Source organism: Vipera berus (genome assembly GCF_964194415.1).
Source record: "Vipera berus genome assembly, chromosome: 4".
Classification (NCBI taxonomy): domain Eukaryota; kingdom Metazoa; phylum Chordata; class Lepidosauria; order Squamata; family Viperidae; genus Vipera; species Vipera berus.
In genome coordinates, this window is record NC_138206.1 from 85,319,365 (window position 1) to 85,345,661 (window position 26,297).

General features: G+C 37.4%; 1 protein-coding gene across 3 annotated transcripts in view; it reads left to right on the top strand.

The window, feature by feature from the left end:
- The window catches only part of ATP10A (ATPase phospholipid transporting 10A (putative)), a 190,174-nt gene that overhangs the window by 90,605 nt on the left and 73,272 nt on the right, over positions 1–26,297 (top strand). For all 3 annotated transcript variants that reach the window (XM_081327207.1, XM_081327208.1, XM_081327209.1), the window contains 3 exons: positions 23,322–23,407; positions 25,474–25,580; positions 25,686–25,817. In XM_081327207.1, the coding sequence (XP_081183333.1) occupies positions 23,322–23,407; positions 25,474–25,580; positions 25,686–25,817 (325 nt within the window). The remainder of the gene's footprint in view (positions 1–23,321; positions 23,408–25,473; positions 25,581–25,685; positions 25,818–26,297) is intronic.

Genomic DNA, 26,297 nt, shown 5'->3' on the forward strand with positions numbered 1-26,297 from the left:
AGGAAATAAAAGGGGAACTCATCAAATTTGCAGATGACACTAAACTGGCAAGAATAGCGACATCCCAGAAGAAAGCTCAGGATCCAAAAAGAACTTGAGAAACTTGAACAATGGGCCCAATCCAACAAAATAAAGTTTTACATTTAGGCAGGAAAAATCAAAGGTATAAGTACAGATTAGGCGAGACCTGGCTCAAAAACAGTAACTGTGAGAGGGACCTTGGAGTCCTAGTGGACGGTCACTTGAATATGAGCCAGCAGTGTGCAGCAGCAGCCAAAAAAGCTAATACAATCCTGGGTTGTATAAACAGAGGAATAGAATCAAGATCACGTGAATTATTAGTACCGCTTTATAAAACCCTAGTAAGACCATACCTGGAATAATGCAACCAATTTTGGTCACCATACTACAAAAAGGATGTTGAGAGTTTGGAAAAAGTTCAGAGAAGAGCAACAAAGGCCTGGAGACTAAAACCTATGAAGAATGGCTGCAGGACTTGGATTTGGGTACTCTGAAGAAAAGAAATAGGGGTGACATGATAGCAGTATTCTAGTATTTGAAGCGCTGCCACAAAGAAGAGGAAGTCAAATTATTCTCCAAAGCATCAGAGAGCAGGACAAGAAACTAATCTAATCTAGTCAACCTGGAATTAAAGAGAAACTTCCTAACAATGAGGACAATTAACCAGTGGAACAGCTTGCCTTCAGAAATCATGGGCGCTCCATCACTGGAGATTTTTAAAAAGAGACTAGACAGTCACTTATCTGAAATGGTATAGGTCTGTGGTGGCACACCAAGCTTTCTCTGTGGGCACGTGTGCTGTCGCACCAGTCCTAGACCTTCAGCTGGGCTTTATAAAACCTTTTCACTTTAGACCTCCGTCGCTGTGTGCGAAAAAAAAAGATTCAATCAATCAATTAATTTCAACTTCTCATGGGAAAAAAATGTTCTTGCATAGTTGGAATTGATTGATTGAACTTTTTAGTCCCACCTAGTCTGTCGTTACCACTGCAGCCACGCCCACCCAATTGGACACACCCAGCCAAAGGGCCACACCCACCCGGCACCCGATGATACATAAGTGGGTTTGGGGTTGCAGTTTGGGCACTTGGTCTCTAAAAGGTTTGCCATCACTGGTATAGGTTCTCCTGCTTGAGCAGTGGGCTGGACTAGAAGATCTCCAAAGTCCCTTCCAGATTTCTATTCTATTCTGTTCTGTTCTGTTCTGTTCTGTTCTGTTCTATTCTACTCCACAGTAAACAAGCAGAATGTGTAGTGTCCATATATTCCAAGAAGCAGTTGTCATTCATGTCCCTTGAGTGTTTAATGTGTATAATATCAAAGAATTTTGAAATGTAGATTAAGAAAATCTAGTATCAAAATGCAAGGTAAAATGTAAAAGTTACAAAATATGAAAGGCCAAATTCTGGCCCCAAATATATGCAGCCTTAATATTTATTAATATTTTTTGTCTGATCATGAAACACTTTAGCTTGTGATAACACTTTTTAAGTGAAAATCTAAGCTACAAAATTATAATTCTGCTAATTGTGTTTAGTTTGAGGATTTTTGTTGCTTTAAAATAAATGATCTGTTAAAATTAATGTGCCATTAAAATCAGTATGTAAAAACTGGGGTAGTTATTTCTTTCTGTGGCTTGTAACTACAGGTGAAACTCGAAAAATTAGAATATCGTGCAAAAGTTCATTTATTTCAGTAATGCAACTTAAAAGGGGAAACTAATATATGAGATAGACTCATTACATGCAAAGCAAGATAGTTCAAGCCATGATTTGTCATAATTGTGATGATTGTGGCGTACAGCTCATGAAAACCCCAAATCCACAATCTCAGAAAATTAGAATATTACATGCAATCAATAAAACAAGGAGTGTACATAGAACAATATCGGACCTCTGAAAAGTATAAGCATGCATATTACTCAGTACTTGGTTTGGGCCCCTTTTGCAGCAATTACTGCCTCAATGCGGTGTGGCATGGAAGCTATCAACCTGTGGCACTGCTGAGGTGTTATGAAAGACCAGGATGCTTCAATAGCGGCCTTCAGCTCTTCTGCATTGTTCGGTCTCATGTCTCTCATCTTTCTCTTGGCAATGCCCCATAGATTCTCTATGGGGTTCAGTTCAGGCAAGTGTGCTGGCCAATCAAGCACAGTAATCCCATGGTCATTGAACCAGGTTTTGGTACTTTTGGCAGTGTGGGCAGGTGCCAGGTCCTGCTGGAAAATGAAGTCAGCATCCCCATAAAGCTCATCTGCGGAAGGAAGCATGAAGTGCTCCAAAATCTCCTGGTAGACGGCTGCATTGACCCTGGACTTAATGAAGCACAGTGGACCAACACCAGCAGATGACATGGCTCCCCAAATCAACACAGACTGTGGAAACTTCACACTGGACTTCAAGCATCTTGCAGTGTGTGCCTCTCCATTCTTTCTCCAGACTCTGGGTCCTTGGTTTCCAAATGAGATGCAAAAGTTGCTCTCATCAGAAAAGAGGACTTTGGACCACTGAGCAACAGACCAGGTCTGTTTTTCTTTAGCCCAGGTAAGACGCTTCTGACGTTGTTTGTTGTTCAGGAGCGGCTTGTCAAGAGGAATACGACATTTGAAGCCCATGTCCAGGATCCATCTGTGTGTGGTGGCTCTTGATGCACTGACTCCAGCCTCCGTCCACTCCTTGTGAAAGTCCCCAACACTTTTGAATGGCCTTTTCCTGACAATCCTCTCCAGGCTGCAGTCATCCCTGCTGCTTGTGCACCTTTTTCTTCCACACTTTTCCCTTCCACATAACTTGCTATTAATGTGCTTTGATACAGCACTTTGGGAACATCCATCTTCTTTTGCAATTACCTTTTGAGGCTTTCCCTCCTTATGGAGGGTGTCAATGATGGTTTTCTGCACAACTGTCAGGTCAGCAGTCTTCCCCATGATTGTAATTCCTACTGAACCAGACTGAGAGACCATTTAAAGGCTCAGGAACCCTTTTCAGGTGTTATGGCTTAATTAGCTGATTAGAGTGGGACACTTTGAGCCTAGAATATTGCACCTTTTCACAATATTCTAATTTTCTGAGATTGTGGATTTGGGGTTTTCATGAGCTGTATGCCATAATCATCACAATTATGACAAATCACGGCTTGAACTATCTTGCTTTGCATGTAATGAGTCTATCTCATATATTAGTTTCCCCTTTTAAGTTGCATTACTGAAATAAATGAACTTTTGCATGATATTCTAATTTTTCGAGTTTCACCTGTATGTGGTGCCTGTTATTAAAGAGGGATTTTAGTCTGTGAAGAAAACAAAAGAAAATCTGTAGTAAACCTTTCAATTTAGAGCAAACATGTTTATCATACTTAACTTCATATGATCTATCACAAGTCATGAAGTCCTACAAATTTGATTGATACAGATTTTGAGAAGGCCTCATCAGACAATGTTACTCATCTAGCAAAACATACATGGAACCCATAATAATACAGCTCATTGTTTTAAATTCTTTTTAAAAATGTAGTCTTGGATTGTACTTTAAGATAAATTATCTTTAAATTAATCCTTTTAAAGCAACTAAGTACTGTATTCTCTTACTAGATATAGTCAAGGTGGGAGGAAACCCACAAATGGAACATACAGCTAGAGGGATTTAAATTATTTAAAAGAAACAGACCAAACAAAAGAGGAGGTGGAGTTGCTCTCTATATAAGAAATAACTTTATCTCTACAGAAATAGAGCACAACAATGATGAAAACTGTAAACTTGAAAGCATTTGGGTCAATATAAAAGGGGTAAAAATGACATTGCCATAGGTGTATACTATAGGCCGCCCAACCAAGCAGAGGAACTTTTTGCTAGTCAGCTAACTAAGGTATGTAGGAAGCACATCACAATAGTAATGGGGGACTTTACCCTGACATCAACTGGGAGACAAACTCTGCACCAAGTGGAAGATCAAACAGATTCCTGACAAATCTAGCAGACAACTTTCTCTCCCAAAAAGTAGAGAAGGGAACTAGGGGATTAGCCATATTGGATTTAATTCTCACAAACAGAGATGAAATGATAGAAGGTGTCGAAGCCACAGGAACCTTGGGGGGAAGTGATCATGCAATATTGGAATTCAACATTCTGGAGGCACAAGCAATAGAACACAGTCAAACTAGAGTCTTGGACTTTAAAAGAGCTAATTTCAATAAACTTAGAGAGAACTTGGGAAGGATTCCATGGATGAGAATCCTAAAGGGGAAAACAACTCAAGAAGCTTGGGAAATTTTGAAAAGTGAGATAATAAAGGCCCAGTCTAGCACAATACAAACAAAGAAGAAAAATAACAACTCTCAAAAGAAACCAACATGGCTGCATAAAGAACTCTCTGATAAATTGAAAGATAAAAAGGACAAGTATAAAAAGTGGAAAGAGGGGCACATAACTAAGGCAGAATATCAGCAAATAGCCTGATCCTGCAAAGATGAAGTGAGGGAAGCTAAGGCTCAAAATGAACTAAGGCTTGCAACCAAAGTCAAAAATAACAAAAAAGCTTCTTTCAACATATAAAAAACAAGAAAAAAAGTTAAGGAAATGATTGGTCCATTAGTGGGGGAAAGTGGCAAGAAGATGACAAGTAACAGGGAGAAAGCAGAACTATTTAACTCATTTTTTGCATCTCCCTTTACACAAAGGGAAAAAGCAGTCCAACCTACCAAAACCAGTGCCATAAAAAACAGAATAGAAACACAAGTTAATATAGGCAAGAAAATGGTAAGTGAGTACCTGTCCAGCCTAGACGAGTTCAAATCACTGGGACCAGACCGATTACAACCCAATGTTCTTAAGGAACTGACAGATGTGATGCCAGAACCACTGAACTATATTTTTCAAAGATCCTGGAGCACTGGGGAACTACCAGAGGACTGGAAGAGAGCTGATGTAGTTCCCATATTCAAAAAAGGGGAAAAAATAGATCCAGGAAACTACAGACCTATCAGCCTGACCTCAATACCTGGGAAGATTCTGGAAAAGATAATCAAACAACGAATCAGCGAGCACCTAGATGCAAACAAAGTCACTACTAAAAGCCAACATGGGTTTGTCAAAAACAGATCATGCCAGACAAATCTTATTGCATTCTTTGACCAAGTGACAAAATTAGTGGACCAGAGGAATGCTGTGGATATAATTTACTTGGACTTCAGTAAGGCATTTGATAAAGTAGATCACAACCTACTACTTGATAAGATAGAAAAATGTGGGTTAGACAGCATCACCACCAGATGGAATCGTAGCTGGCTGACAGGCCGTACTCAGCGTGTGGTCCTCAATGGAACTGCATCTATATGGAAGGAAGTTTGTAGTGGGGTGCCCCAGGGCTCTGTTCTGGGCCCAGTGCTCTTCACCATCTTCAACGATTTGGATGAGGGGATAGATGGGGAACTCATCAAATTTGCAGATGACACCAAGCTGGCAGGAATAACCAATACTCCAGAAGATAGGCTTAAGATACAGAAGGATCTGGACAGACTCAAACACTGGGCACTATCTAACAAAATGAAATTCAATGGTGAAAAAAGTAAGGTTCTACATTTAGGCAGGAAAAACCAAATGCACAGGTATAGTATAGGTGGTACCTTGCTCAATAATAGTTACTGTGAGAGGGATCTTGGAGTCCTAGTGGACAATCACTTAAATATAAGCCAGCAGTGTGCTGCAGCTGCCAAAAAAGCCAACACAGTGGTAGGCTGCATTAACAGAGGGGTAAAATCAAGATCACGTGAAGTACTAATACCACTTTACAATGCCTTGGTAAGGCCACACCTGGAATACTGCATCCAGTTTTGGTCACCATGATGTAAAAAAGATGTTGAGACTCTAGAAAGAGTACAGAGAAGAGCAACAAAGATGATTAGGAGACTGGAGGCTAAAACATATAAGGAATGGTTGCTGGAATTGGGTATGTCTAGTTTAATGAAGAGAAGGAGTAGGGGTGACATGATAGCAGTATCATATCTCAGGAGTTGCCACAAAGAAGAGAGAGTCAAGCTATTCTCCAAACCACCTGAAAGCAGGACAAGAAGCAACAGATAGAAACTAATCAAGGAGAAAAGCAACTTAGAACTAAGGAGAAACTTCCTGACAGTTAGAACAATTAACCAGTGGAACAACCTGCCTCCAGAAGCGGTGAATGCTCCAACACTGGAAGTTTTTAAGAACAGACTGGACAGCCATTTGCTTGAAATGGTATAGGGTTTCCTGCCTGAGCAGGGGGTTGGACTAGATGACCTCCAAGGTCCCTTCCAACTTCTTCTTCTTCTTCTTCTTCCTCTTCTTCTTCTTCTTCTTCTTCTTCTTCTTCTTCTTCTTATTATTATTATTATTATTATTATTATTATTATTATTATTATTATTATTATTATTATTATTATTATTATTATAAAAGAATAACTAGCTATTTGAAAGTTACTGAATAAAGACTGATTAAGACAAATTACTGGAAATAAAAACTCATAATTTATTTTCTACAACTTACTGTGTAGTATAAAAAAATAAATTATGGTGAGGAAAATAATCTAATTTACCATAGTGCATTTCTTTTGGAAAAGAATGTACCCAACAGCAGAGTTTTATTTTGTTTCCAGTGAAATATATACTGGATTCATGTATTCTAAATTATGGTTTATTTAACCATAATTTGCTAAATTAGCTGTAGTAGCCTGGTTTATACATTAGATTAAGACATTACAGATACTACTGTTGTGGACACCAAGTTGATGTTGAATTTAATTACAGCAGCAAGACTCCTAATAGGTCAATATTGGAAGAAGGAGGAACTTCCGACTATAGAAGAATGGACTTTAAAAGTTTCTGACCTGGCCGAAATGGCAAAGATTTCGGCTTATTTGAAAGATCATTCACAACAATGTTATATTATGGAGTGGAAAAAGTGGATTGATTATATCCAGAACAAATATGGGACTAAAAAGTTTCACTTAGCATTTGAATAAGTTTTTTCCTTTTTTTCCTTTTTTCTTTTTTTTTATGTAATATTAGTATTGCTTGTAGTCATTTCATATGAGCTAGAGTGCGATAGACTTAATAGTTTATTGTTGTTAGCATATGGTTGTTTATGATTGTTTTTTGTTTTTATACCTTGTATTTAGCTCTGGGAAGTGGGGGGGAGGGGGGAAGGGGGGGAGGGATAGGGAGGGCTAGGTAGGGGTGGGTGGAGGGAGGGGGGGAGGGATTGTTAAAGATAAAATGTATTGTAAAACTTTTCAATAAAAAAAAATTAGTATCAGTTGTTTTTTGGCTATCCAGAGTCACTTTCATGTGAAATGGGTAGCTATACAAATATAATTAAAAAAATAGTTTATGAATAGTGAGCAGCAAGGTGGCTTAGTGGTGAACATGATTGCCTCCCACTCGGAAGGTTGAGAGTTCAGTCCCAGATAATGACTGATGTTTCCTGCCTAGGGAGCAAAGAAAAAATTATCTTTGAGCTCTTCATGGCATCAGGAAGGGCATCTGGCCAGTCAGCTCCATCCAGTTACCCCAACTCTACTCCGAATTAAGGGATTACAAAGCTGTTAAAATATAGTTTTATTGTTTTATGAACAGAAATGACTGGGCTGACATATCACACTAAAACAAACCAAATAATGGCTTAGAATAGAGTGTATGAAACAGGTCAATATTTGTTTGTTAGGTTCATCTTTGTTTTTAAATTTTTATGTCATGGGACAGTCTGAAACCAACACTGATGTCATGTGACTGAATAAATCTTTGTTGTTGTTCATTTTCTTTTTCTAAAAATGTGATGAATTCCAGATCAGGTGGTTTTCTGCATTTACTCATTTTGCAATTCCCCAAGCCCTATCTGAAAACTGATGATAAAAAACCCCTGTTATAGCCTGCATTCAGCCATGGCTTCCTGCTGGGTTTTCATATATACACACAGATACCCCACACACATGTATGTTTTAGTGAACAGATTAGCAAAAACAGATGAGTACAACAGATAGCTTAGTTCCCAACAGAGAGCCTATTAGAGGCTATTGAGAATCCATCAGAGGTGGAATCTTGAAAAACAAGAGAGACCTCTGGGAGGAAAAATTGGAGGGAGAACTTAGAGGAGATATAATGTTGGCACAATGAAAGATAGTGTTACAATGCTGAAAAAGCATTGTTTTGGTAAACAGTAACTTTAGCTGGTAATTCTAAATTGGATTTAGTAGTATTATATTACAGTATGCTTTTTTGTGAGCAAAACTGAAGAAAACAGCTGAAGATAAGTGTTGAGTGAAATTCAGAAGTTGGCTTGCTGAAGAGCTAAAAAAGCTGGGAAAGAATCTTGTGCCAGACTAAGAGAGAAAGGTGGTCAGATGGTACAGTAAAGATGTATTTAATCCTTATTGCTAAAACAGGATGTAATTAGAGAGTAGAGGGATTAGAAATAGCTAGGTGCATATAATTTGAGCAACAATAGAGTTTGCAAAGCTATATGTACTTAGAGAAATGTGAGGCTATATGTAAAGAAATTTGTTTTGCAGGATTATATTAAAAATCAAGGGGCAGAATTCAGGAGCAAAGGAAGAGTAAATGGTGTTTGTAATGTATTGGGTTTTTGTCTTACTAAAGAGTATCACGTGGGGTTAAATGCTGGAAGGTTGTTTAAGCAGGGAAGCTGGCTAACGGCTCCCAGCTCCTCAGAAAACCTGTCTCCAGCGCCGCCATTGGCTGCTTCTAGGGCGGCAATAGGTTGCTTTAAACCTATTGGCCGCCACCTAGGGGCCAGGGTATAAATAGCTGCATTCGCAGCCCTGTTTCTCAGTTCAGTTCCTGTAACCAAATAAAGAATGATTCTTGCTGAACTCACTCGCCTCGTCTGGTCAATCAAGCAACGAACCCAGTATATAACACTGGCGATGAGGATGGGATCCTGCTTCTCCAACAGAGCTGAGAGTCACTAGGGGAGAGGCCGAACGCGCCTGGCAGGAAAAGCAATTCCCCCCCCCCTACGGTCGGCCTAGCACAGCCACGCTAGCAACCACACGCCCAGAGGACCAGTATATCAAGCAACAAACCCAATATATAACAGTGTTATTCAACAACTCCATGTAAATACTGTATAAAATGGGCATAGATCACACATGAAAAATAAAAACTTCCAAACAAGAATCAGAAAATCCATGCCTTCCCTATGTATTTGATACAGCCTTATTCACATTGGATCATTTCCTTTGTACTGTGAAATGAAATGAACCTTTATTGTCAAAGTACAACTATGTGTACATTGAGATTAGCTGAGCCTCCCTTTGTGCTCCCACCCCCCAACACACAGTGACAACAAACAAAAAAAACACTAATTGGCTTTGCTTTTTTCTTAAAAAAAATAGACCTCTTTAATAATTAATTGTCCTTCCCTACAAATATTTCCTGGCTTCATCTTTATATCTGTTCTGAAAAAAAAATTAAAGAAAACATCTATAACCTCTCCTTTTCTATATATTTATAGTTTATGTTTTTCCTAGTTAATTATTATGTTCTTCAGCTGTTTTTCCTTTTTTCCCCCTCTGAACTTGTGCAGAGTTTTTCCTTCAATGATTCCTACTGAATCTGGATTTTTTTGAACTATATTCAAGGTGTATTGAGCACTTTTAGAAACAACGTCAATTATAATAAATGTCTTGAAACTGATTCAGAGGAGATAAAACTAAATACTTCCAAATAATGCTAAAGAGGGATCCAATACTTTTAACAGAAGACATACAAGGGTGGTAGAATATCTTGTACACATCAGCCATTATGTCAGCTTACTCTTGGCATCATTAGTTGCCCTCAACTGTTGAACTTAAAAGCTACATGTCTCCATCATTGGTATATGATGTCTTCCAATATAGATATTGGATTCTTTTTTATTTTGGAATCAGTATTGTTTGCTTCTTGATAAAAAATAATTTCAACTGTGCTGTAAGTTACAGTCTGCAATCAAACAGATATTCAGATCTTTTATCCAGTTGCTTTAGCTTAGCCTTTACATTACCATTTGCAACATGTACTCTATATAATAATAAGATGTGAATTAAAAGGCTATTTAAGAATTATTGAGATAATGCCATTCCATTTGTTTGAAAGTTCAACCAAAGACTCATCAAAGATTTTTTGTGAAAGATTTTTACATATATCTGGGTGATGGACAACCTTCCAAGATCCATGGTGAACCATTGGTATCAATGAGGGGCGAGTAATAAAACATGAATTGAAACATTGTGATGCAAAAACTCCAGCCCTTATCTATTTACTATGCCACAATATAAGATCTGTACAAAAGGGTGGAACTTCTCATAGCAAGAGTTTTGTTGAAACGAAGATTCTTCATTTTTCACTAAGAGACAATCAGAACAAAGAACCATAATATTTTTTGGTGAAAAAAAGTCTTCTGTAAATAAAGTGTTCCTTAATGATGTTTGGGGTCTGTCTTGATTTTGTTGATTAATTTATAGACTCTTTGAGACACTGCATTGCTGGAATTTTAGTATAGTTTCTTTGTCAGAAACATACTTTATTTTTACAGTAATGTTTTCTGTTTTATTTACTACTCCATACTGACATTTAAACTTGTAAAAGAGGTTGTTCATGTGACACTGCAGAGTTTTAATTTCTTAAATTGTATTGTATGTTCTCCAGATTCTGGTAAATCTCATATTAATGTATAAATATTTTGTACAACTTTCATGCTGTGGATTTTAAAATGAGAGGGAGCACCATGATTTTCAGAGGAGGGTTAAGTATATGGCTTCTTGCTCTTTATTTTCTCAATCCCAGAACATTTTGAAATACTTTTGCTGGGCAGTTGAATTTACCTTTCTTTTTTTTTATTAAAGAGTTTTACAAAAACAAAATTTTACAATATATCCCCAAATCCCTCCCACCCCAAACCCACCTACTTCCCCCCCCACTTCCCAGAGCTAAATACAGGATTATAGTTACAATAATCATATTCTAAATAAAAATTATGCATAATATACAATTAACCAAATTCATAATGCGCTTTAACTCCCCTTTAACATAACTACAGACAAAGTACCAATAACAATATCCCACGAAAATCTACTCATAAGCTAAATGGAACTTTTTAGTCCCATATTTGGTCTGAATATAATTTATCCATCTCCTCCAAACTGAAATATATCTTTCCTGTGAATGATCTTTCAAATAAGCAGAAATCTTACACATTTCTGCAAGATTAGAAACTTTAAACACCCATTCTTCTATAGTGGGCAAACTATCCTTCTTCCAATATTGTCCCACCAGTAACCGTGCTGCTGTTATCATGTTCAACATCAAGTTAGTTTCTTTAACATCACAATCTACAACAATACCCAATAAAAACAATTGCAGAGAAAACTTTATCTTTCTCTTAAAAATCTTTTGAATGTTCCACCAAATTTTGATCCAAAAAGCTTTTATATTTCTACAAGTCCACCACATGTGGAAATAGGTAGCTTCTAAACTACCACACCTCCAACAATTTACCTTTCATAATGAGTCAAAAATTCTACTCAAGGAAAAAGTGAATGTAAAAGAAAGACTGAATTGCCACTGTGATGTCAAGCAGCATTTCATGTTATGCATTTTACTAGGTAACATTTGGGGGGAAAATTCGTTAGGACAAAAATCATTTGTTGATAGTTTTTAAACTTATTTCATAAATATGAGGAACATTTTTTTTAAAAAGCAACCAAATAAATAACTATGCATTATTACATGTAGTCTTCATCTTAAGACCACAAGTGAGCCCACAATTTATGTTGCTAAGTAAGACAGTTGTTAAGTGAGTTTTGCCCCATTTTTGCCCCTTTCTACCCATAGCTGTTAAGTGAATCACTCCAGTTGTTAAGTTAGTAACAACTTAACATTGTTAAGCGAATCTGGCTTCCCCATTGACTTTGCTTGTCAGAAGGTCACAAAAGGTGGTCACATGTTCCCAGGACACTGCAACAGTCATAAATATGAGTCAGTTATCAAGCATTTGAATTTTGATCATTTGATCATGGGGATGCTGCAATGGTCATGTGAAAAATGGTCATAAATCACCTTTTTACTGCGCTTGTAATTTCAAATGGTCACTAAATGGATGGTTGTAAGTCGAGCACTACCTGTACTGCCACTGTATTTAGTGCAGGAGCCAGAATATAGCCATAACGAGACAACAGAGCAAAATGAACAGAGTTTAATGAACAAAGGAGGATTTCTGAAAGCAACCTTGATAAGACCGGTCCTTTATTCCATGTCTGAAAGAGACTTTGATCAGACTGTTAGCTCCTTATGTATTTGAGCCCTGGGGTATGGCCACTGAGGGATTCACAAAAGGAATCTGCTTGTACTACTAAGCTGATAGGCATGTTTTCTATTCTCTTTAGCAAAGATGCCTGTATATTATGCTATGTGATAAGAAATAATGAGTGTGGGTGTGGGTGTGCACTCCCCTCCCCAGGAACTAAGGTGTCAAGTGTGTCAGGTTGTAGTTGTTACCTCTATGTACATGCACTTCTATGCACTTCTGTTGAAGTGCTTCTGTAAGGTTTTAGAATAGAATAGAATGGAATGGAATGGAATGGAATAGAATAGAATAGAATAGAATAGAATAGAATAGAATAGAATAGAATAGAATAGAATAGAATAGAATAGAATAGAATAGAATAGAATAGAAATAGAATAGAATAGAATAGAATAGAATAGAATAGAATAGAATAGAATAGAATAGAATAGAATAGAATAGAATAGAATAGAATAGAATAGAGCTGGAAGGGACCTTGGAGGCCTTCTAGTCCAACCCCCTGGTCAAGCAAGAGAACCTATACCATCTCAGACAAGTGATTATCTAGCCTTTTTTAAAAAAATCTCCAGTGATGGAGCGCCCATGATTTCTGGGGGGAAAGCTATTCCACTGGTTGATTGTCCTCGCTGTCAGGAAGTTTCTCCTTAATTCCAGGTTGCTTCTCTCTTTGATCAATTTCCAACCATTGTTTCTTGTCCTGCCTTCGATGCTTTGGTGAATAACATCACCCCCTCTTCTTTATGGCAGCCCCTCAAATACTGGAATACTGCTACCATGTCTCCCCTGTTTCTTCTTTTCTTTTCTTCAGTTTTGGAACTATCTGTGCTTTGGGCAGTATAGGGTATGCCTCATGCGCCGATCTGGGTCATGTGAGGGCTGGGTTGGAAAGAATAACATGGATTGAATTGGAAAAAATCCTGTTGGGGTGGAAAGATCAACAAGATAGAGAAAGCATGCAGATCATGGCTTTCACATTTTTTTCAAGCCCTCAATAACAGCTCCACTGTAGATTATGTGACCAGAAGGGAAGGGGGTTTAAGAGGAAGCCTGGAAATTTGCTGGGCTTCCTTCTTCTTAGAGCTTCTATTTGCCTAATAAGATTTAATAAGGTAGAATCATTATATGTCCCTCCAATTAGAGACTGTCATTTTAGGTGCCTTTTCAGTCCCTGTTTCCTTCCTCCAGAATAAATCTCTGCCTGATGTGCAATCACCCTCTTTCCTTTTCACTTTTAGAAAGTTGGTGAAAACCTAGTTATGCCATTAATCCAGGGAAGCTGGATTGCTATTACTGCCTCTTGGCTGGGAGATTGGATTTCTTTATTACTGTTCATGTGTTCAGTCAGAACTCTGTTTTCCATAGCATTAGTTCCAGGCATGGTTTTTAACTGATTGTATGATTTTATTCCCAGTTGTATATTACATACTGTGGTGTTGTACAAGGGTTAGAGTCAGTGGATTGGAGCAATCTAGAAGCCTTGTTAGTATGTACATAATACATTTATGTATTGTGTGGAGCAGATGGAAGCATTCTAAACTTCTGCTCAACTACACTTGCATAGGAATTTGGACCGAAGATTTTTTTTCCTGGAATGTTTTTTCTGCGTTTTATAGCTTTATCTTGGGTTCTCCCCCCCCCCTCCCCAGTTTCTTCCTCCTCCATACCAAATTTGATCTAGTTCAGTTTTGGATAATTGTTTTGCTAACAGGCAGATGGATTGATGGACCAAGTCCTAAATTTCCCTGCATGATCTCTTTCCAGCATGCCTTTGGCTGGAAAGAATGAAAAAAGATTCCAGTACATGCATTTTAGAGAAATTGCACCAAAACAGGGGACATATATTCTTTGTTTTGTTCTGTGGAAGTATTGATCAACTGTCCCTCTTCAACCAGCCGCCTGCTAATTTGCCACGTGGCTGAATGCATCCCAGCACGGCTGGTTTCCCTTCCCCCTATCCTTTCCCTCCTGGCCTCACATGCTCTCCTCTTCCCAGGCATGACCCACTGCATCACCTCCTCAGCTGTTGGTCAACCATCCATCTCAGAGGCAGCTTCTTTGAACTGCTGGCGATGGGCTGTGGAGCCCCAGAGTGTGCCTATCGAGGGGCCGGCAGGCTGTGGCTACTGATGGACACCATTGGCCCCCATGCGCTCGCTGGCCTCTGTGTGCGGGGGGCGATGGTATCAGGCAGCAGTTGCTCCAGCCCTTGCCTTGCCCCATGGCAATGGCACCCCCACCCTGCCTCGCCTCACCCCACAGGATGAGTCTCCTGCCTACCGCCCCACCTGCCAGAGACCTCCTGGAGCTCCCCCACCCCCCCCACAGGTGTCCCTCCCCACGAGTAACATTGAGGTGACCACACCCACCTTGGCCACACCCGCCCAATCTTCCATGACCTCCACAGCCACACCCACTCAGTGGGCCACGCCCACCTGGCACCCAGCGATAAATAAGTGGGTTTTGGGTTGCAGTTTGGGCACTCAGTCTCCAAAAGGTTTGCCACCACTGCTATAGCAGTTGAAAAAAATAATTAGACATTTTCTAAATTTAGTGTTGCTTTTCTTTTGTGAGAGAAAGAAATATGTACGTAGGATTTCAGAGCATCATCTACAGGTAGTCCATAACTTATGAGCATAATTGAGCCCAAAATTTCTGTTCCTAAGTGAGACATTTGTTAAGTGAATTTTGCCCCATTTTGTTACCTTTCTTGCCACAATTGTTAAGTCAATCTCTGCAGTTGTTAGGTTAGTAACATGGGTGTTAAGTGAATCTGGCTTCCCTATTGACTTTGCTTGTCAGAAGGCTGCAAAAGATGATCGCATGATTCTGGGACACAGCAACTCTCATAAGTATGAGTCAGTTGCCAAGCATCTAAATTTTGATCACATGACCATGGAGATGCTGCAACGGTCATATGTGTGAAAAAAATCATACGTCACTTTTTGCAGTGCTGTGGTAACTTCAAATGGTCACTAAATGAACTGTTGTAAATTGAAGACTACGTCTATTAAAGGCACATAAGTAACCATAGGGGTTAGAAAACCTTCATTATTTATTGTTTATTTTTAGTGAAACTAAAATCCAGTTTGAATTCTAAAACCATAGACTGTGTAGGCTTCATCTTCTTTTCCCTTCTCAGCACCTCCAAACTCTGTTATACAAGATTGTGAGACATTACATATAGTGGCTCTGAGGATTAGGACAGATAAGTAATCTAGCAGTAATCCCTTTTGTCTGAATTCTAACCTATGAACCTATGAACCTAACCAATGAACTATATTTGCTTGGTGGAGCAGGCCAATTTTGTAAACTACAGTGTCAAGTTGACTTATTTCAACTAGTCACAGTTACAGTTGATCCAATTCTCCAACATTCTACGGTATGTATTGAACCATTTTCTGGAGTGCTTATCTATATCAGTGAACTGTGCTATGAGTTCAGCTTGTTCATATTCAATTCCTGAAAACATCAGTGGTGGAAACTTCCCATTAAATATTTTAATCATTACTCCTTCAGTACAGACATACTGATAGTGATCTAGCAGTATTAGAGAATCTAGAATCTTTCATTTATTATTGCAGCCATGAAAGGAACTTCCTATTACTTTTGCAGTGTGTAGGCTTCCTAAGAAGCCTTTTGCTTGTGATTGGAGTATCTCAGATACAGAAGCATTTTTAAGGCACAAAATAATAGAATTCTAACTTTCTGATGCCTTTTTTTGCAGTTTCATAACAAAGGGAAATCTTTAATTACAGCATAATCCTGTAATGCTAATAACCATCAGAACAGAGTGAAATTATTTATTTGCTTTTTCCTATTGTAATGGCAGACTTTTAACTGTGAGGATATCATTTTTCTGTGTTAATCTTTTCCTCATATCTCTAGAACAGGATACAGTGGAAAAGTTGCTCCCTAGTTAGGCTTCACAAACCTTGTTACAGCATTGTAACTTTAAAGCTGATTGTATCCACTCAGCATAAGCAGCATGATGAAGTAAAAAGCGAGAAGCTAAATAAGGATATTTTTGTGGGTATTTTTGTTTGTTTGTTTTTGCTCTTCTAAAAAATTGTGTAAATACTTTTATTTTTATATAGTGTAGAGAACTGAGGGTATAAATATTTTCCACCAGCCTCAGTTAAAGTTTTCAAAACACTATAAATCATTCTTATGAAACTTGACTGGAGCAAGTAAGAAATTGACCAGCCTTGCCGTTCTTTGCAGCATGGCTGACAAAATATTTCCAGCTTGTCAAAGACATTCCATGAGCTATTACTGTGTGTAAGGTGGCCAGAAAGCCTGCCAATATTGCCAAAAAACAGACTGATTCTTCTTTCATGAACTCTCTTCTCAAAGAAATCTAGAAATATTTACTGCAAGTTGAGCACAAGGAAAGCGGATCATATGTAGAGGGCATGTTGGGTGACAAAGAAGGAACACCAACCTTTCCCCTTCTATTTGAATGTTTTTGTGTGAAGGAACCAAATTGTGTGGTATGTTAGTCTTGGCCATCTTCTTTCTCTTTAGTAAAAATTTACAAACGTTCCTTCAGTTAATGAACAAGAGTGAGTTAAACTTTTGTTTGCTGATCTGTGATAGCAAATCAAAACCATAGTAGCAATTTGATCTCTGTGAGCTTATCTTCATGCTTGCAGAGTAGTTGCAGAAAGCCCTTTTTTGTGCATTTGCTCACTCACTGATGAGTAAGAATTCCTGTCAACAGTGTCAGACTCTGTAAGAGAATGGCATGCAGCAGTTTTTTTCATTTCACAAAGGTGAAAATCAAATTTCTGTGGTTGGAGAAGGACTGGGATTCCTTTTTCCAATGATTTTGGCAATTGAATTTGCTCATTTGGAAAGTAACTAGTTGTGTTCTAAAGTAACAAATATATCATAACAAAAACTGGAGGAAAGTGTTGCTTTTTGTTGCAAATAACTAAATAGAATGACAATTATAGATATCTTTTTTTAAAAAAGAAAAGTACATTCTTTGGGGCTGCTAAGTGAAATGTTGAAATTACTGACAGTTTTCAGCCTCTCTGTGTATCAAATTAATATATGTAAAAGATATATATTCTTTGTTCCTGGGTAAAAGAAAATACATTCATAAACATACAACTGGTGCAGAATTTAATATAGCTACTCTGAGCTGGGATCAACCTCTGTTTGCTGAGTTCAGCAGCTACAAGGTGTTTGTTTGATTAGCCTGTCCTTAGAATTTCTTCCTAAAGATTTGTCAAAGCTATTAAGACATTGCAATTTTGTTCCTTAAAAATCTGCTGAATGAAAAATAAGAAGAAATAATGCAACCACTAAAATTATATCTTGTCCTATCTTTTGATAAAACCTTCATAAAATTGTAAACTGTGAACTTGGAAGGTATCCAGATTGTCACCTACTCCATCTTCCAACTCTGGATCTGCAGTATACAGTAACTGTAGGACAGCCATTCAGTCTCTAAATAAATAATTCAGATGGAGGTTTTACCCAAAGCCTGTGTTCCTTTTACCCAAGAACAAAGAATATATTACATATATTAGTTTGATACACATGCCTACTATCTTCTTTCCCACTTGGCTCAAAACAATCAGGATTAAGAAAACACAGAATTTCTTCCTTGGAGACAAATCAAAGCTGAACCATATGTCTGTGCCATAGAATTTCTATGGTAGACAAATAATGAATGTTGCCATGATTGAAGAGATAATATAGATGCAACACTATCTTAAATCATGCACAATTATTCAAAATTCCTCTAATACATAGATTTTATAGATGGTTCGGGGTCAGCTCTTGGCTACCATTACAGTTCCTAAAATAGGAAAATGAATGAATGAAAGAATGAATGAATGAAATGCCTCACAAGATTGTTTCTTACTGCAAGATGCTTTATCCTTTTGAAGTATTGCACACAAAATAATGTAATGAAATAATGATTTAGTGAGTTCTATGTTGTTTCCAGATTTTTAAAAAATGCTGGTTGGTCTCAAAATGGATTGATCATGGACAGTGTATATTTCCCCATTGTTATGTAGTGGTTTGCCTAGATCCAAAGGTTTGTAATTACCAATTTGAACAGAATATTACAGGACTTTTTACAATTTATTTTGATCCTCTAAAATCTTAATTGATAGTACAGAATAATTTCATGCAACTATGAACTCATGTTAGTTCCCATATTGTGAAGAGCAACAGAGATCACCTTGGAGAAATTATGCAGCCAAAACATGTTTTAAGTCCAGGAAATGAAAAAAAGTGTTTAAAAACAGTCCTCATATTTACTCTACCTTAACTCCCTGAGGTAAAAGAGGCAGGGAGGCTGCCTTGTGGCAGCCCCCCAGATACGGGAACACTGCTATCATGTCTCCCCTATTTCTTCTTTTCTTTAGTCTAGCCAAACCCAAGTCCCATAGCTTTCTTCGTATGTTTTAGTCTCCAGGCCTTTGATCATCTTCGTTGTTCTTCTCTGATTTTTTTTCCCAAACTCTCAACATCTTTTTTGTGATATGGTGACAAAAATCGGCTGCAGTATTCCAGATGTGGTCTTACCAGGGTTTTATAAAATGGTACTAATACTTCGCATGATCTTGATTCTATGCCTCTGTTTATACAACCCAGGATTGTGTTAGCTTTTTTGGTTGCTGCTGCACACTGCACACCTCTCACAGTTGATGTTTTTAAGCCAGGTCTCGCCCAATCTGTATTTGTACCTTTGGTTATTCCTGCCTAAATGTAAGACTTTGCTTTTCTCCACATTGAAACTCATTTTGTTGGATAGGGCCCATTGTTCAAGTTTGTCAAAATCTTTTTGGATCGTGAGTTTGTCTTCTGGGGTGTTGGCTACTCCTGTCAATTTGGTGTCATCTGCAAATTTGATGAGTTCCCCTTCAATTCCCTCATCTAAGTGATTTATGAAGATATTGAAGAGTACTGGGCCTAAAACAGAACTTTGTGGTACCCCACTGCTTACTTCCCTGCATGTGGATGTAGTGCCATTGAGGACTACTTGTTGATTACGGTTTGTCAGCCAGCTACAGATCCTTCTGGTGGTGATGTTTTCTATTCCACCTTTTCCTAGCTTACCAAGGAGTAGATTGTGGTCTACTTTGTCAAATGCCTTACTGAAATCTAACTATACTACATCCACTGCATTTTGCTAGTCTATTAGTTTAGTCACTTTGCCAAAGAATGAGATAAGATTGGTTTGGCATGATCTGTTTTTAACAAACCCGTGCTGGCTACTAGTTATGATTTTGTTTGCTTCTAGTTATTCGCAGATCTGGTTTTTGATTATCTTTTCTAGGATCTTCCCAGGTATTGATGTTAAACTGATTGGTATGTAGTTTCCTGGGTCTGTTTTCCCCCCCTTTTCTTGAAGATGGGGACCACTTCAACCCTTTTCCAATCCTCAGGTACTTCCCTGGTGCTCCGGGATTTATGAAAGATGTGGTGCAATGGTTCTGAGATGACATCTGCCAGCTCTTTCAGAACTCCAGGATGTAATCTATTGAATCCGCTGATTTAGCTCTTTCCACAAGAGATAGATTTACCAGATGTGCTGATGGCATTGTTGTGTCATATCAAAGTTAGAAATTAATTCCAGATGGCAAGAAGAAAAAGAACTCTTGTGTGGAACCAAAAGGAGAGCAAAGTCAGAGTAAGACAGACTTTTCTAAAGAAACATTTCATAACAGGTAGCTATTACTTAAGTAAAAATTATATAATTCTGAACTGGCAGGCCATAGATATAAAAATATTTAAGTCTCTTTTATATCAGAAATTACTTTTGTTTATTTGTATCCCACCTTTATTATTTTTTTACAAACTCGGGGCACCAAACACATCCTCCTATTTTTTTCCACAACAAGAACCCAGTGAGGCGGGCTGGACTGGGAGTGACTGGCCCAAAGTTATCCAGCTGGCTTTCATGGCTAAGGTGAGACTAGAATTTGTGGTCTCTCACTTTCTAGCCTGATACATAGACATTAATAGTGATGGAATCCATATAGAAAAGCGGTGGAATTCAGAATACAGTCTTACAGTGCTTGTCTTGCAGAACTGTGTACTGTACAAAGCAGATGCAAAACAACTGCACATCATAAGCATTTTAAAATAAGCATACATCCACACATAAACTGATTTGCTGAAGATTCATAATTGGTGTTAGTATGTTGATATTTAAATGTCCTCCTCTAATCAAAAGTGATATTTAGTCTCTTGTGAAAGCACACTAGTAAAGTCTGAAAATAGGAAGTAAATGTTTCTCATAGACATACAAGACAAATCCCAGCTTGAGCCTAATTAGATACGGAATGAAGAAGAATTTTAAATGTTAATTGGGAAATAATCATTCTACAATATGTGTATAACTTACAATGTAGAGTTAATATACCTGAGTTAGCATGAAGCAGTTGGGAAGTACTAATTATGTTTTTCAGAAAGCTTCCGTTAGCATTCTTTGAATTAATGGTATATTGACATATATGATTCCAGATTCCATTGCAGCTTTCCTTGAATTTGAAATATTTGGAAGCTATTACGGCCAAATGTTGGTATTTTCAGTCTTCCTCTTTGTTTTCTTTGAAAGTCCAGTTTTAGTTTGAGGGTGATTTCAAAGATGTCAAACAAGATTTCTGTCAGAACAGGTGCATACTTTGAAAAACATATACTACTGAGTCCCTGCTTCTATTATATAATATATAAAATGGCCGCATATAGTGTTCTACTAGTGTACCTTGTGGGAAAATATATATTATTTATGTCTTTATTAGAATTTTATACTTCAGTGTAAAAGGCAAGATGGTTTACAACTGGGCCTCCTACCCTGGGATTTCATGTTGCAAAATGTCTTAGCAAGTCAGTATTAGATGTTTAATAAATGTGTACCTCTAATGCAAAGGCTATCCTAGGAAAGTCAATGAACTTTATAGATAATCCTAAACAGACTTCATTCCCGACATATTTAATAGTTTTACTCTGCTTTTCACATAGCTTGTTTTTCATGGAAAAGCATGGGAGAGCAGCTCTGGTCTGCAGCAGGCCAACAAACAGACCTTGACAGTAAAAGATGTCAGGCTAATATGTTGGAAATCCAGAAAGGCCATTTTAAATTATTAAGCTAACATTGTTCCTTGGTCAGAACTTTTACTATCTTTCAGCCTTACCTAACCCATCATACCCCTGATTGCTGTTATGAGTATACATTGTGTTTCCTGTGCATTCTGCCTTGAACTCCAGAATATATTAAAATACCACAATAATAATTGGAGGTAGTAATAACAGCAGTATTGTACCAATAATAGTAAAGCTATTATGGCTAATATTGCTGCTAAGGGACTACTCCCTGTAATCTTGTTTTCAAGCTTTTTTTTCAAGCTGTTTGTATCTCCACTTCAATTGGGTAATAGTGGGACACATGAATCCAACAGGGTGGGACCAAGAAAAAGGAACTGTGTATGATGGATCCATTATCAGATATTGTGAGACTGTTTATTTTTCTCTGCATTTGAGTAATTTTAATTTTGCTTAAGTATGTATATTTATTTATATGGAAATAGAGAGGAATGCTTTAAATTAATAGGAATTTTTTTGTAACTAATATTATCTGATATATTTTTATTTTTTTGTAACCCATATTGAGGGGCTAGTCATCTTTTACTAACTGCAGATGTACAGGGACAATACTTACAGTTCAAAATCCTACTGAATTCAATGGGATGGTCACTGAGCCGTTGGTGTTAATAGGTTGATTACTCATGCCTTTGTTATTACATTGTTGTTCAGTTATTTTGCATGCCTGTGTATATTGCAATTCATGTAGTCTCTCTGGACCTCTAGAAGTATTAGCAAAACAACCCTGTCCTTCCTCAATTGCCTTGAGAAAAGCCACTTCAAATGCAACTTTCTTTTTGGGGTTTTGTGCACAGGTTTGTCTCCTGAGTGAAGGAAGGGGCAGAGCTAATAGTGAATTGAACACCACCCTTGGCCAATTAATCTTGCTAACTGTAGAATAATTAATCTTGCTGTAATGTATTGAGATTTGTACTTGAACTGTTCACGTGTCTGTTTGAATGCTGCTTAAGGTTGCTCAATGGTGTGTCTGTGTAATGGTCACTGACTAAGCCAGACTTGTTGTCTCCAAGAAGATAATTGGATGATTTGGTGTGGGAATGGGTTCCTTTAAACCTACTGGCCACCGCCTAGTGGCCAACCGTATAAGTAACTGCACAGCAGCCTCTGTTTCAGTTCTGTTACTGTTTGCCTCAATAAAGCAATGTTCCTGTTTGCAACCTTCTGTCTCGCTTATTGCCTGCAAAGAACCGGCTACACAACACTTGTCCCAAGTCGATTACTAATTAATTAATCTTCTTTGGGCAGTCAGTGTATAAAGCAGGATTCTTTTCTTAATCTTCCCCCTGATAAACCTGATTTTTTAAAAAAACTTTATCTTTTGCTTTGGTTGGAAGGGTGAAGCAGGAGCAGAAATTAATACTGGGAACCAGTATTACCTGCTTTTTTCTCTCTTTATTGTATATGTTTGCTGTTTCTGATATCTTTTTGATCTGTGGTCATTAAGTTAACATGTAATTACATAAAGGAAATCACATTCTGGAAGTACAGATAATGGAAGCTTGGGCCTATCTACAACTATTTTTTGAGTCTCAGATAACCTTGTGCCTATAGCATCTGCTCTAGAATAACTCATCTTCTTTAGCTGCCACTGTCAAAACAGAAAGCGTGCAATCAGAGGGTAGCAAAGAGGCTACAGAAAAGATTCTCATATTCTTTCAAGCTCCCAATGATATAACTGGATGCCTAAATAGACATTACTTATTCTTTTTGGGAACTGGGAATCTCAGCTGGGCTCCACAGTAGGATAAATCGAGACATAGATTCCTCAAACTAGCAATCACACTTGTCATTTGTGGATGACACTGTCATATAAAATAATTTGTTGTTTAATTTTATTTCAGGAATCTGAGTTTGATCCCATGAAATTTGCTAGCACCATTGAATGTGAAGAACCCAATAATGATATACGTAGGTTTCGAGGCTTCATGTGAGTATAATTTATAATTTCATCTGCAGTTTTGATTTACTTAAGGTGGAATTGCCCTATTGTAATATAGTTTTTGGATATTCTTTCAAATATCTGTTAAAACCTCTTCGCTAATTTAAATGAAAATACCTAATTTTTTTACAATTCCCCCCCAATTATAATGTATTTTGATGTTTCATTGCTAGGAAAGGATCCAAATAATAATACACAATGATAAACCAATTTGATGTTGAATTTGATAACAGCAGCACGGTTACTGGTGGGACAATACTGGAAGAAGGATAATTTGCCTACTATAGAAGAATGGGTGTTTAAAGTTTCGAATCTTGCAGAAATGTCTAAGATTTCTGCTTATTTGAAGGATCATTCACAAGAAAGATATATTTCAGTTTGGAGGAGATGGATAGATTATATTCAGAACAAATATGGGACTAAAAAGTTCCATTTAGCTTATGAGTAGATTTTAGAGGGATATTGTTATTAATTTTAGTGTTAGTACTTTGTATGTATCTATGTTAAAGGGGAGTTAAAGCACATTATGAATTTGGTTAATTTTATATTATGGATAATCTTTAGTTAGAATATGATTATTATAACTATAACCCTGTATTTAGCTCTGGGAAGTGGGGGGGAAGGGGGGTGGTTTGGGGTGGGTGGGATTTGGGGATGTATTGTAAAATTTTGTTTTTGTAAAACTCTTTAATAAAAAAATAATAATAATACACAATGATAGAATTGGAAGGGACCTTGGAAGTCTTCTAGCCCAACCCCCTGCTCAGGCAGGAAATCTTATAACATTTAAGACAAATAGTTGTCCAATCTCTTCTTAAAAATTTACAGTGTTAGGGCACCCACAACTTCTGGAGGCAAATCATTACACTGATTAATTTTTCTAACTATCAAGAAACTTGTCCTTATTTCAAGGTTGGTTCTCCCGTTCATAAGTTTCCATCCATTTGCTTCTTGTTCTGTCTTCAGATGCTTTGGAGAATAGGTTGACCCCCCTCTTCATTGTGGCAGCACCTCAGATATTGGAACACTGATATCATCATTATAGCAGTGACTTAATGACTTAATAATGATTGGCTGAATACTTTTAAAATATCTGTTATCAGTTTTTGCTCTTTGTTTTCTCATTCTCTTGCTTATATAACTTTCATGGTAAAAAAGCACGTCCTGACGACACAATGCTACATTATCTGCCATCTCTGAATGAAGTAACAAAAAGTATAGGGGCAAATCCCATCCTATGCCAGTCAAGCATTTAGGACATAGAGGTCACAACCAGCAGCCTGCTTCTTCAGTTTCACAAGCTTACCATGAGATTTTAGGCAATGATTTAGGCTTCTGTAAACATTGTTTTGAGTGATAAATTGTTCCAGTACCTATGAACTTTAAGGATTATTGAACATTGCAATCATTATGTGAGATAAAAAAAAACCTTTAGCAGAGCAATAGAAGGACTAGTTTGTAAGAAAATTGGTCTACACTCTTATCCTTCCCTTCTTTTTTTTTAACTGTACAATTATATTTTTATGATTGCACCTTCTTGGGGGAAAGGCAAGACTTTATAAGTACATACAATACTGTGGAGAAAAAGCAATAATAGATTATTTTAAGCAGCAGTACATTGAATTCTTAAAAACTAAATGAATTATGAGCTGCTGCAATATGTGATGCATCATCAGTTTGGCTGTTGTTCCCGAGATGATGTCTTAATAAATAAAGGCAACTTCTCTAACATCAGAGTGGCTTTCTATCATTTTCCTGGATCCAAATGATTGTCAGAAAACTATTACCCTCTTTCAGGTTACTTTGTTCTAAGCTGTGTTCTGTGGACTCGTATAGCATTCAAATGGTCCTTTTTAAAGGTCTTCACCAAATTTCAGCAGCAAAATACAGATTTTCAGTGGTTCACATTTTGCTGGTTTCCTGAAAAGAACTATGAAAATGTCCTCATAAAACCTCAGCAAGAGAGTGTTCCTATCAGTGTTCCTCCTCCATCGTTTTTAGTTAAAACACGTTATTTATAAATACATTATTATCTCCTTCTTCCTTTTTGGCAGTGTGCATAAGAATGGGAAAAAAGTTCCATTGTGTAAAGAAAATCTTTTGTTACGAGGATGCACTATTAGAAATACAGAAGAAGTCTCTGGAATCGTGATCTATGCAGGTAAACTATGGTTGCTATCTTTGTACTTATTATATATCTTTTTCCCTCCCTTCATTTTTAGTTCCATTTCTGTATGCCATCATGTAATCAAGTCATTTTTTTCAGGTCATGAGACAAAAGCTTTGTTAAATAACAGTGGGCCACGTTACAAACGCAGTAAGCTTGAAAGACAAATGAATTGCGATGTTCTTTGGTGTGTCCTCATACTTATCACAATGTGTTTGTTTTCTGCTGTTGGTAAGTTCCTTTAACTTTTATTTATGGACCATAAAATACTGAACTCAGAGAAATCAAAATGAAAATACAGATAAATAAGTATTTTGAAACCACCTCTTTTGGCCTAATTAAATATTGAAGGCTTACTTCTGATGGACTGAATTAGATGGCCAAGAAGGAAGAATTTTTCTTTCTTTAAAATACATATTCCATATTCTTAGCCGCTAAGATAGTGCCAAAAGCAATGTATGACATATTAAATAGCAGCAGTACAATCCCAGTCTTGTTATATTTTGTAAACCAATCAATCCTGCTTTGTGAAGCATAAATTCAAACATAACTACAAAGCAAAAGCACAGAGAGAAGAGAGAATTAGGACCAATCTCCTAATTTAGCCATACAAAAAGCTGGATTCTCTTAACAACTGGGATACTATCAACTGCAGTGATTCACTGAACAACTGTGGCAAGGAAGATCATAAAATGGGGCAAAATTCACTTA